The 16,779-nt window shown below is 44.8% G+C and overlaps 1 protein-coding gene across 1 annotated transcript in view; it reads left to right on the top strand.

Moving 5' to 3' along the window:
- The first annotated feature begins 2,656 nt into the window (after window positions 1-2,656).
- Window positions 2,657-16,779, top strand: part of LOC124798276 (UDP-glycosyltransferase UGT5-like) — a 129,694-nt gene continuing 115,571 nt past the window's right edge. Inside the window, exons 1-2 of the mRNA XM_047261597.1 lie at window positions 2,657-2,908; window positions 15,532-15,786. Coding sequence (XP_047117553.1) covers window positions 2,666-2,908; window positions 15,532-15,786 — 498 coding nt within the window. The 5' untranslated portion in view covers window positions 2,657-2,665. The remainder of the gene's footprint in view (window positions 2,909-15,531; window positions 15,787-16,779) is intronic.

The following is a 16,779-nucleotide window of genomic DNA, read 5'->3' as shown; positions in this document are numbered from 1 at the left end:
TGTGAGGATGGAATGGGTTTAGCTCATAGAAGACTGATGGCTCTAAACAGCATATCGCAGCTTCAAAAAGGTGACAGCCTCTCGACACAGTTGTTATCATTTGGAAAAGGGTGCTTTAGTCACTATGTTCATAGTCCAAAAGTGCCATGGTTTCTTCTATGGCCCCAAATCCTATTTCATCATCAACCATAAGCCATTTGTAGCACTGTTTGGCTCCTGTTCGCAACTTCCTGACAGGACAGCAAAACGATTCCAGTTTGCGTTTTATCAGTGTGTACCACTATGAAATTCATTACAGATCCATGGCACAGCATGCTAATGTGGGCACATAGTCACACCTACTCGTAGGACCTGACCTGGCCTTCAAGGAAACCAAAGTGGTGTATGTCCAGATCTATCCTCAGTTGCAGCACATGGGGAATTGACATCTGGTGACAGTCCAGTACACTCAGCAAGATACCGCGCTCTGACAGGTTGTCAATTTTATGTGCAATGCTTGGCTCTAGTGCCTAACCACCAAGCAGTCTGGTCTATTCTGCTCCTATTTTCTCCACCGTTGGCTGACAGTAGTTGGCACACTCCTCCGTAGCACCAACTCGAGCAACTGCCAGATCATCACCCCTCTGGCCCTTGGGGTTTGTTTCTTTTCTCTCTAACACCATGGTCCCTGGGGTATGACCCGAATGAAGCTCCTTCCGCGATGTTTTATCTGCTGGCCTGGAGCTGAATTGGTGTTTGAAAAGATCGTCCACAAATGCCATACAGAAAGCAGTGGCGCCAAAAACTTTGGCTCTATGACATATGCCCCGTCAGCCATGGGGCTGAATTCACATCGATTTTTCAGACCCCGTCTGCCATTTTATGTGTGGTTTGTGGTGATTGATGCAGTGTCAAATTGCACGTATATCCTCCATGTGTGTTCCACTTCCACAGAAGGTATAGTGTGGGCTCTCACCCTGGTCTTTGTCATTGAAGGATTCCCCAGATGATCACTTCTGATAATGGCCTATGTTCACATCGCCGCTGTTTACAGATTTCTGCACCCACAGTGGTATTGCCGCTGCACGTTAGCGCCATTTCACCTGGAATCGAATCACCTGGAATCGAATGGGTAGGCAGAGCATATTACGTGAATCTTTAAGACACAGTTCAAAAAAATGTTTAGCGGATTCATTGACAGACTTGACATTGGTTATGTTTCTCAGCACCTACATGACAGCACTGCTGCATGGGAGAAGCCTGGCAGGGATCCTCCACAGCTGACAGGTCTTTGCTGCATCCGCTCTGCAGTCTGAGGTAAGCTTGCAGCCTTTGTGATGTACCCCAGGCACCTCTGAGTGGGCATGTATTTTGGTCAGTATCTGGTACAGTTATTGGCGAAGGTGTTAGTGATGTGTGGCTGGTGAATGTTCATCCTGGACCCTTACGACATATTGCTCTCTTACCATTAGTACCAGCTGCGACCTCAGTTGGGTACTGATCCGCTGCACCCACGAACGTGGCAGACACTGGCAGGGAGTCCATCTGCAATCACCGCACCATTACGTGTGCCGAGCACCAAAAGGGCACCTTGGCAGGGAGTCCACCTGCAAGCACCGCAACATTCCATGTTGTTCCTTCGTTTGTGGAGCTATTGAGCACTGACGACTTCAACACAACGCCACCGGCTGCGCCAGGCGCTCTGCCAATGATAGATGGTGGCTGCCTAGACGCCACCATCCCTAGTCATCAACTGCACCCATCTGTCGCCACCAATGACAGTTTCCATGCCACTGGAATCCACGATGTCTTTTCCCACACTGATTCAACACCGTCTGGGTCACTTAGTCTGTATGCTGCTACTAGGCTGGAGACACTGACTATCCAGTGCTGCAACATGATGAGGCAATGCAGGCCAACATTGTCAATATGGCCGGCCGAAGTGGCCGTGCGGTTAAAGGCGCTGCAGTCTGGAACCGCAAGACCGCTACGGTCGCAGGTTCGAATCCTGCCTCGGGCATGGATGTTTGTGATGTCCTTAGGTTAGTTAGGTTTAACTAGTTCTAAGTTCTAGGGGACTAATGACCTCAGAAGTTGAGTCCCATAGTGCTCAGAGCCATTTGAACCACTGTCAATATGCATCTGCTGTTGCAGTGCCGCCGCTGCCACTGCCGCTGTGTCACCTGGACAGACCCCACGGCCTCCTCAAGCACACCAGTCCACCTAGTTGCTTGCCTTTCCATGTTTCTGCACTGATGCCTGCAGCACTGGCTCCCTTGTGGGTGCGGGGAGGGGGGGGGGTTGGAGATGTGGTGTCGTGTCTATGTGTGCTGCTAGAAGTACAACTGCAGAGTTGACATTTGGCACTGCCGGTGAGAGAACAAAACCAGGGCGCATGTCTCACTTGCTGCCAGCACCATTACTGGACGAATGGGTAGGCTGCACATCGGCAGTGCTACCATTCTCTCTTACATCGTTCACGCTCTGTGAAGGTTCCACTTGCCAGTTAAGACGGTTCCGTGTTTTGTTTTATGACGAACTTCCTTGTTATTGGAGTTAGTCTCAGACTGTTTTCCGACTGTTTCTGTCCGTGAGTGTGCATGGACTCTGGTGCTCAGTCACTGTGATAGTATTCACTGTAGATGCTATCTACTCTCTTTGTGTTGAATGTAGGTGGGAGCTCACCATGCGCCATACTTTGCCGGTCGCCGTCCTGCTGCTGGGCAGCCTGGGCTCGCAGGGAGCCAACATCCTGGCGCCCATCTGGTTCTCGGCGCCCAGCCACTTCGTCATGTTCGACCGGCTGCTGTCGGAGCTTGCAGCCAGGGGCCACAACGTGACGGTGCTCAGCTACTTCCCCAGGAAGGCGCCTCTGCACAACTACCACGACATTGTGCTGCACAGGGACGAATGGCACCACCTCAAGGGGGTGAGTGTCTCGCTGGTGCCTAACAAATTTAAGAGTTTTGACACAGTAATATTCTGCACCAGTAATGCATTTTAAAAACTTTCATTGGTGAAACTTCCTGGCAGATTAAAACTGTGTGCCGGACCGAGACTCGAACTCGGGACCTTTGCCTTTTGCGGGCAAGTGCTCTACCATCGTCCCGGCCGAGTTCGAGTCCTCCCTCGGGCATGGGTGTGTGTGTTTGTCCTTAGGTTAATTTAGGTTAGGTACTGTGTAAGCTTAGGGACTGATGACCTTGGCAGTTAAGTCCCATAACATTTCACAAACATTTAAACATTTTTGCTCTACCATCTGACCTACCGAAACACGACTCACGCCCCGTCCTCGCAGCTTTACTTCTGCCAGTACCTCCTCTCCTACCTTCCAAACTTTACAGAAGCTCTCCTACGAACCTTGCTAAGCCATGTCTCCGCAATATCCTTTCTTCCAGGAGTGCTAGTTCAGCAAGGTTCGCAGAAGAGCTTCTGTAAAGTTTGGAAGTTAGGAGACGAGGTACTGGCAGAAGTAAACTTGTAAGGACGGGGCGTGAGTCGTGCTTGGGTAGCTCAGATAGTACAGCACTTTCCCGCGAAAGACAAAGGTCCCGAGTTCGAGTCTCGGTCCGGCACACTGTTTTAATCTGCCAGGAAGTTTCATATCAGCGTACACTCCGCTGCAGAGTGAAAATCTCATTCTGGAGCTTTCGTTGGTATCTGAGAACGTACCTTAAAAAGAGGGTGTATCCAGGGGAGAGGGGGGGGACGTCATGCACCCCTACTTGCTCCATCGCCAAGAACTGTAGAAGCGTTTGAATTGTTATACATCTGTCAATTTCCATATTTGAAAGGTAACTTTCAGAGAGTAAAGTATCTCTCTTTCTCCGAAACGGCAAAGAATTCGAGAAATAACAAGCGATGTTTAACACACAAAATTTGTAACTGCTTGTGTGAGGCCTGACTGAAAAACTTCCAGCCAGGTCGAGGCATTCACTGACAGTCTGACCACACATGCTGTCAACAGCAAACCAAGAACAGTTCGTGAGTCCACACGTAAAACCAGAGGAAGTTGAGCAACGTGCCACATAAGGGGGACATCTTCAGCTAAGAAAAATAAGTAAAAGGGCGCCTGTTTCTCCTCAGAACTGTCCCGTAATTAATATAAAATCAGAGTTTACAAGACTAATCGTATCAGAACAATTGATCGCTACCGAATAATGTGTGTGTGTGGTGGGGGGGGGGGGGGGGGGGGAGTGGAGGGGCGGGGACAGAGGCTGCCGGCTGTGTGTCTCATCAGGCTGGTGTCCCACCAGCTGATGGCAATACACTCACGTCACTTTAGTTATGCTGTAGACATGTATTCCTATGTGATTGTGTAACAGTGACACCGTCTGGATGCATAAGAGAAAATAGCGTGCTTTATCTAATAACGAAACTTTACAAATAATTTGCATTTTCACAGGAATACTATGTAACTGCCAACTTTTGTCGGTCTCATAATGAAAAATTACATTGTCATTCTTTATAACACCACCTGCTTTATTGATTCAAATGTACGTATGCGAACTCACATCCGACAAATTAGAAATCTAACAATAACAAATTATTCCCTGCTGGCGTAATTACAATGGATGGACTAGTTTCGGGTCAAGTTTTCTTCGTCCGTCTGAGACAACGTTCCAAACCGCGCTGGAATTTCTTTCGCTATTCACATTTGAGGCAGGAACGCACAACATTCTTCTCCCTAACTTTGATAGTTTGGGAAAGAGACTAAGTTCACGCTTTCATCTCTCAGACGGATCTTCGTCGTCACGACTACCCATTCGGGCTAAATATAAGTCATCTTGGTAACTGCTACTGTGAAATGAAAAGGTAGACAGAGGAGAGGAATTGGTGGCGGGCCGCATCATCAAACCAGTCTGAAGACAGAAGGATAAAAAAGGCAATCTTAACTACGAGTGGGAGGTAGGGTGTGCGGTGACGCCCGCTCAGTCAATGCTTTGATGGAAAACGCACGCTGGGTTGCTCCTGAACATCCACTAAGAGCGTCCGTTACGAAATGTCCTCTCTTTGTGATGAGAAGTTCGCGCTGAGTGCTTTATATTGCGACTTGTCAACTCGGCGTAATGCTGAATCAGAAGCCGAGGCAAAGCTTAAAGTTAGTTACAACTCAAGTTAGTGTGTAAACTGTGAGGCTGGAGAAATACCTTCATACTTCCCACACACTCTCCAAACAAGCCAAAAGTAGATAAATGTGCCCAGTCAGCATTATGGCTCAAGCACCTAAGTCGCTGACAAGAATAACATACAGAATAATGGAAAATAAAACTTAAGAAGCTGTTAAACGACCATTAGTTTCGCTTTAATATGGTAACAGTATCCGGAAGGCAGTTCGGAATTTAACATTTGATAGTGGAAGCAAGATTTAAGAAAACTCAATATACTTCCACTGGGTTTGTTCACCTACGGAAAGCGTTCAGCAGTGTAAAGTGATGCAAGATTTTTGTTATCCTCAGAAAAATGGGTATGCGCCACAGAGGAAACTGTCCGATGGACAATACACCGGATGGCTATAATTAAAGTGTGGTAACCCACAGACGTCCAGTGTGGGCTGTCCTCGTCGTATGGCAGCAAGACTTCGTAGATATTCTAATGCATAAATGCAGAACCAATCTACGCTGTAAAAAATTAGTTCTAAATTTGGCAACCGGGTGCAAATATGGCACCGTGAATACAAGAAAGATGTATAGAAATGTTTCCACATGTAATAGATTAGGAATGGGACATGGGAAGAGAAGGTCAAGCAAGTGATGATTAACTGCTGCTTAAACAATTTGTCCAATATGAGGACTGGAGATGACGACGAGATGCTATACAACGCCAGATTTGCACCTCGTGGCTAAAATTGGAACTAATTTTTTTCCAAGGGTAAATCGGTTCCTCATAACACTTTAGCACAGGGCTTAACAACTGGCCGGTTTTGAGCGCGAGTACTCGCGTCTGCTCAGGCACGTGCTCGCGAGCAGGTGCAAGGTCGCGGAGTGGGGAGGGAGGGGAAATGCGCGCCCACGTTTGAATAGGGCCGCAGCGTGCCTATTGAATTCGCACCGACTGTGTAACGTTTAAAGTACTACACTCTGCTCCAACAGTCACTTCGCTGGTTAAGAATCATGTCAAGTCGCCGTTGTGTAACCCCAACCATGCTTTCGCAGTTCAACCCCCATTGGGAGGAATTGTATCTGTTTACAGAAAAAGATGGTGTTGTAAAATGTTTAGTATGTCACAGAACGCTGAATTCTTTTAGGAAATTTAATTTGCAGCGACATTGTATGTCCTACCACGCGAAAGACTACGGAAGTGGAAAATGTGATGGACCAGATCGTGCACAGGAAGTTATTAAACTTAAAAGGAAGCTATCCGAAGAAGATCTGGACGACGAAGAAAAATCAACTGAGGCAGCTCTCAGAGTGAGTTACAAAATTGCTTTGCTTTTAGCAAAATCCCTGCCCCCCTTCACTGATGGCGATTTAATAAAAGAATGTTTGGTAGTTGCAGCGGAACATTTGTGTCCATCTCAAGTTGAACAGTTTCGGATTGTGCCATTATCTAACATGACCATTATGTGTCGCATACAGGACATGGCAGACAACGTCCAGAGCCAGCTTGCAAATATCTGTAAAGATTTTATGGCGTATTCTCTAGCTCTGGACGAAAGTGTTGATATCACTGGAACAGCGCAGCTTGCCATATTTATTAGAGGTGTTAATAGAGATCTTCAGGTGAGGGAGCAGCTCCTCGAAGTAGTAGCCATGAAGAACACTACAACCGGAGGTGAAATTTTAAGTAGTGTTGAAGAAAGTGTTGAAAATATAGGATTGTCGTGGAATTCTTTAGTTTCAGTGTCTACAGACGGTGCACCAGCGATGACAGGGAAAAAAATCAGGTTTTGTTGCGCTGTTGAAGGAGAAAATGCAAAAACTGACCGTGCCGAATGAAATAAGGGGCGTTCACTGTGTGATCCACCAGGAAAACTTATGTGCAAAGAGTATCACTCTAAAAAATGCGATGAGTGTTGTTGTTCGTACAACCAATTATATAAGGAAGCATGGGCTGCAACACAGACAATCTAAAAGCTGTGTGCCGGCCGGAGTGGCCGAGAGTTCTAAGCGCTACAGTCTGGAACCTCGCGACCGCTGCAGTCGCAGGTTCGAATCCTGCTTCGGGCATGGATGTGTGTGATGTCCTTAGGTTAGTTAGGTTTAAGTAGTTCCAAGCTCTAGGGGACTGATGACCTTAGAAGTTAAGTCCCATAGTGCTCCGAGCCATTTGAACCATTTTTTAAAGCTGTGCCTTATTACAGCGAGGTCCGCTAGCTTAGTCCTGGCGAATTATGAAATCGATTGGTTTGCCTATTAGATGAGATAAATATGTTCATAGAAATAAATAACATGTGCGTTCCTGAATTGAAAGAGCCTTCATGGAAATGTGATCTCGCGTTCTTAGCAGATTTAACTAGCCATCTGAATGCTTTGAACATTTCACTACAAGGTAAAGATCTGCTAATTACTCATTTCATAGATCGAATACGAGCTTTTAAAATGAAATTGACACTTTGGGTGAGTCAGCTGGAAACAGGAAATCTAGCTCATTTTCCTAAATTATCATACATGCAAGATGTTCACAAAGACTGTGAACGTTACTCACATAGTTTAGTTGCCCTTAAGGAAGAATTTGATCAACGCTTTCAAAATCTGACAGCACTAGACAGTGATTTTGATCTGTTCTCCTCTCCATATTCGGCGAATATTGAAGAGATTCGTCCTGAGCTGCAACTAGAAATTATTGACCTGCAGTGTGACAGAGAATATAGAGACAAATTTCAGAACAAGAAAAACATTTTGGAATTCTACAGGCACTTCCCTCAGGATAGATTTCCTCATTTGCACAAACTGGCGGCTACAATAATATCAATGTTCGGTTCCACGTATGTTTGTGAACAAGTGTTCTCTGCAATGAAATGTAACAAGACGCGCCTGAGAAACGCATTGTCTGATCGAAATTTAAACTGCACGCTGCGCCTACAATGCACAAGAACAATTACTCCGAACATAGACGCAATTGTAAAGGGCAAAAAGTACAAGATAACCGAGAATCCCACACTTCAGTACATTCTCCTTTGTTTCATTTACCGCAGTAATCATTCGTGAGTGATATCCCTGCAGGTGGCCGCGGATTTACATTGACTGGCGGCAGCTGTTGTGTGCCCCACGTGACTCTCCCCACTGTTCGCTTTCAAAATTATTCTATAGTAAGGGCAGACCGACTCGATGGGTGGGGCGGCGTAGCTATACTGGTAAAAACTTCGCTGCCGCATCGACCACACCCGTTACACGTACCTGTCACCAACCTTGAATTAGTTGCTGTGGAGATACGAACTGCCCACAAAACCTTTACAGTTGTCTCGTTGTATAACGCTCCCCACCACAGTATCGTGGAAGATGACTGGAGACAATTAATAAGTCAGCTTCGTCCTCCCTTTATCGTAGCTGGAGACGTGAATGCCCACCATGTAGCGTGGGGAGGAGACGTGACAGACAGGAACGGCAGGGCCTTGATATTGTTGTTGTTGTTGTGGTCTTCAGTCCTGAGACTGGTTTGATGCAGCTCTCCATGCTACTCTATCCTGTGCAAGCTTTTTCATCTCCCAGTACCTACTGCAACCTACATCCTTCTGAATCTGCTGGGCCTTGATAAGCGTTATCGAAGATAATAACCTAGTGATACTCAACGATGGCTCTCCTACTATGATAACTTCACCTTTCCGTAGACCCTCCGCAGTTGATGTAACTCTTTGCACCCCCTGCTTTACTGAAATATCTAATTGGTGCGTTAAAAAGGATTCAATGGGATCCGATCGTCTCCCAGTAGAGTTTCACATTAACATCAACGTCGATACTACGCACATCTGTTACTCTAATAGTACGTGGAAAATCAAGGAAGCCAATTGGGCCTCTTATGAGGAAACGGTTCGCCGGGCACTCGCATATACGAGACGTGACTTACGGGACGACGATGCATACCCAGTTTTACTCAATGCTATGAACGTCGCAGCTGGCATCAGCATCCCTAAGAAAAAAGAATTTACAGTAATGAAGCACCGTTCTCCTCCTTGGTGGAATTCGGAATGCTCTCGGGAAGTTGCGAAGCGACGACTCGCCTTGAAAACCTATCGTCAGAATCCTTCATTGGACAACTTCTTGGCTGTACAAAAAGTGAATGCGCGAGTTACCAAATTCCTGAAGAAAACCAAGAAGGACAGTTGGAAACAATTTTACCTGTCCCTAAATAATGAAACCAGTATGGCAAGCATCTGGCATAAAATAAAAGCTTTTAGAACAAGAAGACTGTCTTCCTCCCCTCCTGCTACCACGGCCTGGTTAGAGGAATTCATAGATACAATCGCTCCTCCCACGGTGCCATTTTTAAACCATCGGTTCCCTGCTGAAGAAGACCGCTACCATGTTCTCCTTCGTCCTTTCTCTATAGAAGAACTCAACGAAGCTATTAAAGTATCTAGCGACAGTTGCCCTGGCACTGATCACATACATTACTCTATGCTTGAACACCTGCCTATAGAAGCGAAAGACTTTCTCTTGAACATTTTTAATCAGTACTGGATGAAGAAAGACCTCATATCAACATGGACGACGCAAGTAATAATTCCAATTCTCAAATGTGGTAAAGATCCAAATGTCGGTACTAATTATAGACCTATTGCCTTGTCGTCGTGCGTTGCAAAAACACTGGAACGAATGGTAAAAAGGAGACTAGAATGGTGGCTTGAAAAAAGTAATTTGTTGCCTCGGAGTCAATACGGCTTCAGAAAAGGCAAAGGGACCATGGATAACCTGTTTTTGCTTAATATGGATATCACGTCAGCCTTTCAAACGAAAGAGACAGTAGTGGCAGCTTTTCTTGACATTAAGGGTACATATGATCACGTACAAATACCGATACTCTTGGACAAGCTGGCAGGATTCGGAATTCCTTCACGGATGATCTACGGTATCAGTATCCTGATTACTCAAAGAACGATCTACGTCCGTTTCAAAGGTACCATGATCGGACCTTTTTATGTCTCCCAGGGCTTGCTGCAAGGTGCAATTTTAAGTCCTATCCTGTATACTCTATATACGCACGACCTAGAACGCATACTTACTCCCCCCACAAAAATCCTACAATATGCTGATGATATATGTGTTTATTCTACTGCTGCTTCATATCTTCAGGCCAAAACGGCATTAACCACAACCATCGCACACATCGATGAGTGGCTCTCTATCAATGGGCTCGAGATCTCGGCTGAGAAATCAGCAGTCGTTCCCTTCTCCAAGTCGACGACAGCTCGCACTGAAGATCACATTACCTGTGGCAAGTACACCTTCCAAATAAAATCTCACGTTCGATTTCTGGGGATGATTTTTGACTCTCGGTTAAGTTGGGCGCCCCACATCCGATCCACCGTTACCAAGTGTGAAGAAGGTTTAAATGTAATCAGATCACTCACTCGTGTCTGGTGGGGAGCGCACCAGAGTGTTTTACTCACCATGTACCGAGGGATAATTCGATCTCGATTAGACTATGGCTGTCAATTCTACCACACTGCGTCAAAGATTCATCTCTCCAAATTAGATACTCTTCAATATCGAACCATTCGTACCTGTCTTGGAGTCATGCGATCGACGCCCACCAACGCCCTTTTAATAGAAGCAGGGGAGATGCCCTTGAGCATTAGGCGCCAAATGTTATCGGACAAATTCTACATTCAAGGCATGGCCATTATGGACAGTTCTGTCTATCAAAGTAGAGACTGCATTTATCGACTGTGGATTGCATCCCACAGAAGGAATAAAGTGACAGCCGTTTGTGCCAGCTTTGACACTTGGTCACCTGTCATACATTCTATACGGCGTTCAGCGCATCTACCTGTTTTTGAATATGATCTTCAAACGCTCTGCTCTCAGATCCCAGTCCATTATTTAAGTACGACCTGGCTGGACAGTACTAATGTCAACGTTGGCTTCAGTCGTCTCGTTCAAGCACAATGGCCGGGTTTTCTCTGTGTATATACTGATGGCTCCAAAATTCCGCAAGAAGAGTGTACAGGATACGCTTTTTTCTGCCCTCAGATCCAGATCCGCAAAACCTTCAAACTGCCTACGAGCACCTCTATTTTTACGGCGGAGACAGTGGCAGTTTTGGAAGCACTTAAGTTTGTCTCTAGCACTTCCTTCCCCAAGATATTGATAGTATCTGACTCGCAAAGCGTTCTTAAAAACATTCAATACAGTCGATGGAACAAAACGACCAACAGTTATATCTTGGATGTGATATCTGAATATATTCGCAGCGCACGCACGGGCCGGACGATCCATTTGTTGTGGGTACATTCCCGCTCTGGTATCGTTTATAATGATGAAGTCGATGCATTAGCCAAACAAGCGGCAACGTCAGGCACCGTCCTGGATCTGCAGCTTCATTATACAGACTACTTACGTGCAGTCAAGGATCACGCAAGACAACAATGGCAGGAAATGTGGAACGTTTCTCAACAGACAAAAGGCGGTTATTACGCAGTGCTACAACCTCGGATTCCTTCACAGCCGTGGTTCATGAGGACACATCTGGACCGATCCACGATTTCTACCATCATAAGACTCCGCTTCAATCATGCCTCTTTCCCACAGCATCTACATCGGATCAACGTTTACAGTTCACCAGCATGTGAGTGTGATCCTGAGTCGGAAGCTGATGTCAACCACATCTTATTTGTGTGCCCCAAATTTGACCGTGAACGGTTGGTCTTTTTGAAGATATTGCTGAGTATGGGCTACCATCTTCCTCAATCAGCTTCTTCTCTTTTGTGTACTAAAGACGTTCGACTATATAAAGTGATCGTTAACTTCATCAAGAGTACTGGTCACAATCTGTAGGTTTTAATGGTGTTCGTCAATTATAAATATGTCTTGCTGATGAAGATATTTCAGAATTGGTGTGAATTGTAAGCCAAGAGACTTTTAATTATTTTTCAATTCAATTCAAATTTTTAAAAAATTAAGTACAAAACTGTAACAGTTAAGCTTTTTATTCTTGTAAATATTCAATTATGTGTACATTGTCACTGTGTTGCAGATGGCTAAATTGAGTACACACTCAAAGGCCAAAAAAAAAAAAAAAAAAAAAAAAACTCTCCCCACTCTCCGCTCTGGTCCAGTAGTGGGGGTAGCGTGCTCGCGCTGCTCCGTGCTCGCACATTGCTGCTCACAGCTTGCTCCGCAAGCACGTATGTTGTGAAGCCCTGCTTTAGCATATCTACCAAGTTTTGCTGCATACAGTAATAAGAGCCCACGCTAGACCTCTGTGAGCTGCTGCATTTTATTTATAAACACCCAGTACACAAAAACCGAAAGGGGGAACAAGAGGAATGGACGAGTAGCAGCGAAATGCTGTTATTGAAACGAGGGCAAGGCAGGGATGCCGTCGTTCTCCTCTGATGTTCTCCGGCTGTAACGTAGGAGAAATGAAGGAAATTAAAACAAGGTTCGGAAGTAGTATTAAAATTCAAGGCGAGGAAATATATATAATAAGATTCACTGAGAAAATTAGAAAGATTTACAATACTTGTTGAATACAGTAAACAAATTATCCGTACAGATTGCAGATCAGAGGATGGCAGAAGTATTCCAGAGCTACAGAAAGGAGATTAAAGACAAACACTTACACCAAAATTGGGCGCCATTTAGTAGACTAAGTAAACCAAAATATAAAACATAAGGTTATCACCAATATTACTTTTATGTTCCAAAACAAACAAATCTGTCACCGTTTACAATAACTCAGACATTTCGCTCTTTCAGTTTTCATGGAAGTGCCGCTTAGAAGGGCTGCTTTAGTATTACAGTTGTCACACCTGCATATTGAAGTGTTGTTAACATGCTAGGCACACGAAATATCATCGTCGTCCTGTAAAGTTGTGTCGCTGGGGAGAGTGTTCGGGTGTACAGGGATGTTCTGTTAGAAGATGTGACGCATCGGCGGCACGACCAGCACCACTGATGTCATATTCGTACTGTTTCTCGTTTTCGCAGTCACTGGTCTTGCGGACTGTTAAAGTAAATCTGGATGCACGTTTACGTTTGCTATCTCTGCAGAGACTGATAAAGTAAATCTTGATGCACATTTGCTATCTCTGGAGAGTTCTTACTTGTGTTTTCTTTTCCTGATTAGTCTCTGCAAAGGAAGTACAGAGTTAGTTTAAAGTTTATTTGAATTTAGCAATTCACGGCAAACCTTTTTGAAATCTCAGCCACTCTATATACGTCCAATTGATAGGGTGCCCTTGTGCGTTCCCTTTCCTGTTAGTTATGGAGTTTTCCAAAGTTTTGGTGCTTAGAATTGATTTACAATCACTAAAACGACTGCAAATTTAGGCTTACTTCTCTTTACCGATTTTAAGGGTTTGATCCGTTCCTCTGGCACTTAAATGCATAGTTCTTTTCTCCTAGTTTTTTCGATTATACCGAAGTCATCACTGTTATGCAAGAATGAATTCTCGGACTCGACATACTTCACATTCATAGTTTCCGTTTTCAGGTGGAGAGTTAACGCCATTTTTGGTGTTGTCGAGCGCACGAGTCTGAAAACGAATCATGAAGTTCGGCGCATTCTCGGTTAAATGACGCTGATGCAAGATGCTGTTGGCGCTTTCTTTAAACTTTTACCATTTGATCAAACTATTAAAACTCAAATATAGGTTTCACATTCTCTTTACAAAATGTTAAACCTAAAAGATACGCAATGAATCTGTGAATGTCATAAAACAAGAGCATTGTGGACTAGGTTCACTATAGCTCTGCAGACAGTTGATTACATTTCTCATGGAAAGGGGTCTAATGCCGTATGGTAGATGAAAATTAAAGTACTGACTTGATTCATGCCAAGTTCTGTTCAGAAATAACCAAAAATAGGCTTCGTTCTCTTACATCTGATAACTCCATTCCAGTTTTTCTCCGAAGAACAACATAATTGACTGCTGCCCTCCATCTATCACTTTTTTTTAGTGATGGCTCTTCTGACCGCTAATCTCTGTCTTTCCCTGCAGCTTCTTCTTGTAGAATGGAAGTTATCTGGTGTTTTAATACATGTCCAATCATCCTGTCCTTCTTGTCAATGTTTCCCCCGCTTTCCTTTCCTCGCCGATTCGGCCGTATCAGTCCACCTAATTTTAAATATTCTTCTGGTGCACCACATCTCAAACTCTTCGATTATTTTCTTTTCCAGTTTCCACGCAGCCTACCATTCACTACCATGCAACGCTGCTCTCCAAATGTACATTCTCAGAAATGCCCTCCTCAGATTAAGGCTGATGTTGAATACTAGCAACTCATCCGGAAATGGCCCCTTTGCTAGCGCTAATCGGATCTGTATACTGTGGGACTTAACATCTGAGGTCATCAGCCCCGTAGACTTAGAACTACTTAAACCTAACTAACCTAAGGACATCACACACATCCATGCCCGAGGCAGGATTCGAACCTGCGACCGTAGCAGTTGCACGGTTCAGGACTAAAGCGCCCAGAACCTCATGTGTTATTTAACTTCAAAGAGAGCAGAGTTTCTTAGGTTCTTCTACTTTGTGTTCCACAATTTTTATGTTAAGTTTATGGCTAAGCTGTCATCATATGAAATGACTTTTTTTAAATATAAATATATATTGATGGAGATTTTTACTTTTAGTCGTAACTGGTACCTGGATTTTGGTTGCTGTCTCCTTGAATGATCAGCTTCTGTATCAGTTGGTGACGTATTACAATTTGGAGGAAGTTATTGTTCTTTAAGGTTTAAAATACAACTCTGTTAGTTACTTGGCCGTTTTGCGGATAGCTTTGAGCCCAAGTTTTCGTAGCTTTTCATACCTAAGGGACCACTGTTGTAAGTAAATAAGATCAAACAACAATCTACTTTTCGTGAGAAAAAAAGATTTCTGAGCACACATACTTCCTTCAAACTACACGTCCTGCTACATCAAAATTGGTCAGTGGAGTTCAGCACCATACTATTGTACAAGAACATAATCCAATTACTGTAAAATTTAAGAAATTATGAGAGATTGTTACTTATTGAATGAAAACTATAGAGAATGCATTTCTTTTCCTGTATTTTAGTGAACTTTGTACACTTACAAATCTGTCGATTGATAGATGGCAACGACAATGAAGTTCACCTCCTTTTCCAAAAACAAGATATTTCTGTTCTTCACTTCCAGAAAATTTGTATACATAAATGTTTGGCAACTCTTTTTTTTAGAGTCCATACTCAAAGATTCACCACTACTATCGTTGCAGGGATTGCGCGCTAAAGAGTTTGTTGCTGTCCAACTGCGCTTCACTTCACTTCAAGTACTCTTTGAATGAAATTTACATTTACGGTATTTACGTACATTACAGGGGTTCTCGGAATTAAATCGGGCACAAATTAGTTAAAAAAGAAAAGCAGTGAGGCTCACATAACAGTAGAATCACTAAGGGCTACTGTACTTTCCTCACGCAGATGTCGGTGGACATTATCCCTGTGTTGCGGTCCATCACGCTGGGCTACGCCTATGGCTGGATGGGCAACGTAGAAGGCTGCAGGGAGGCGTTCTCGCAACCACAGACGCGGCAGCTGGTGCGTTCTGCTGACCGCTACGACCTGGTCATCGCCGACATCCACTTTGCAGACTGCATGGTAGCCTTCGCGCACCACCTGGGCGTGCCGCTCATCAACGTCGCCACCAGCTTCCCGTTCGCCTGGACGCACGACAGGGTACGTCACTTCCCATTCACTATTCCGGCTATCACGGTGAGTAAGCAGTGTATGTTTCAGGAGAAAAATCTGGTGTTACCGACCCCGAAAAAGTTTCATCAGAGACAATCACACTGCTAATGGGCCAACATGTCAATGCTGAATAAGAATCTGGACTGAAATTTGTTTGGAATTGCAACAGCTCGTATAAATAGCCCTAATGAATCCAAATTTGGACGACGTATAGTAACCAGTATAGCAGACAGACACCTGCTGTGCAGCAGGAAAGGTCAGTGCTATACCGAGCTGACTGAATGAAAAGCCGTCAGATGGAGCGGAACTGCCAGCACACATCGTCGATGAATGGAATAGAATGGTGGATCTCAGGCGAATAGGTTTATCATAAATATCCCTGCTTGTGTGACAGAGAACCCTATAAGGATCCAAGGGAAATAAGTGGTACTGGACCAAGCAGAGAGAGCATCGAACGGCGCACCTGCCGTATGGTGTGCAACTGTATAGCCTCGCACTCAATTTTAGTTTAGTGCAGTGGAGGACCGTAGTGGGTGCGATGACACATGTTCGAAAATTTTCAAATCTGTGTGAATTCGAAAGGGGCCAAACTGCTGAGGTCATCGGTCTCTAGACCTACACACTACTTAAACTAACTTACGCTGACAACAACAACAACACGCACACGCGCGCACACACGTACACGCACACACACACACACACACACACACACACACACACACACACACACACACACACACACACACACGCACGCCCGAGGGAGGACTCGAACCTCCGGCGGAAGGAGCCGTCCAATCCGTGACATGGCGCCTCAAACCGCGCGGCCACTCCGCGCGGCCGATGACACGTGAATGGACCCGATAAATAGAAGAGATTTATGCACGAAAATGATCTGGTACAGGAATCTCTCCGATGTGGACATAGTAGAGATGACATGGCTTGTACATATATTTGTGATGGACTGTACAGCTTCTTATGCAG

Source organism: Schistocerca piceifrons, chromosome 5 (genome assembly GCF_021461385.2).
Source record: "Schistocerca piceifrons isolate TAMUIC-IGC-003096 chromosome 5, iqSchPice1.1, whole genome shotgun sequence".
NCBI classification, from domain to species: domain Eukaryota; kingdom Metazoa; phylum Arthropoda; class Insecta; order Orthoptera; family Acrididae; genus Schistocerca; species Schistocerca piceifrons.
This window is presented reverse-complemented; position numbering and strand designations above follow the sequence as displayed.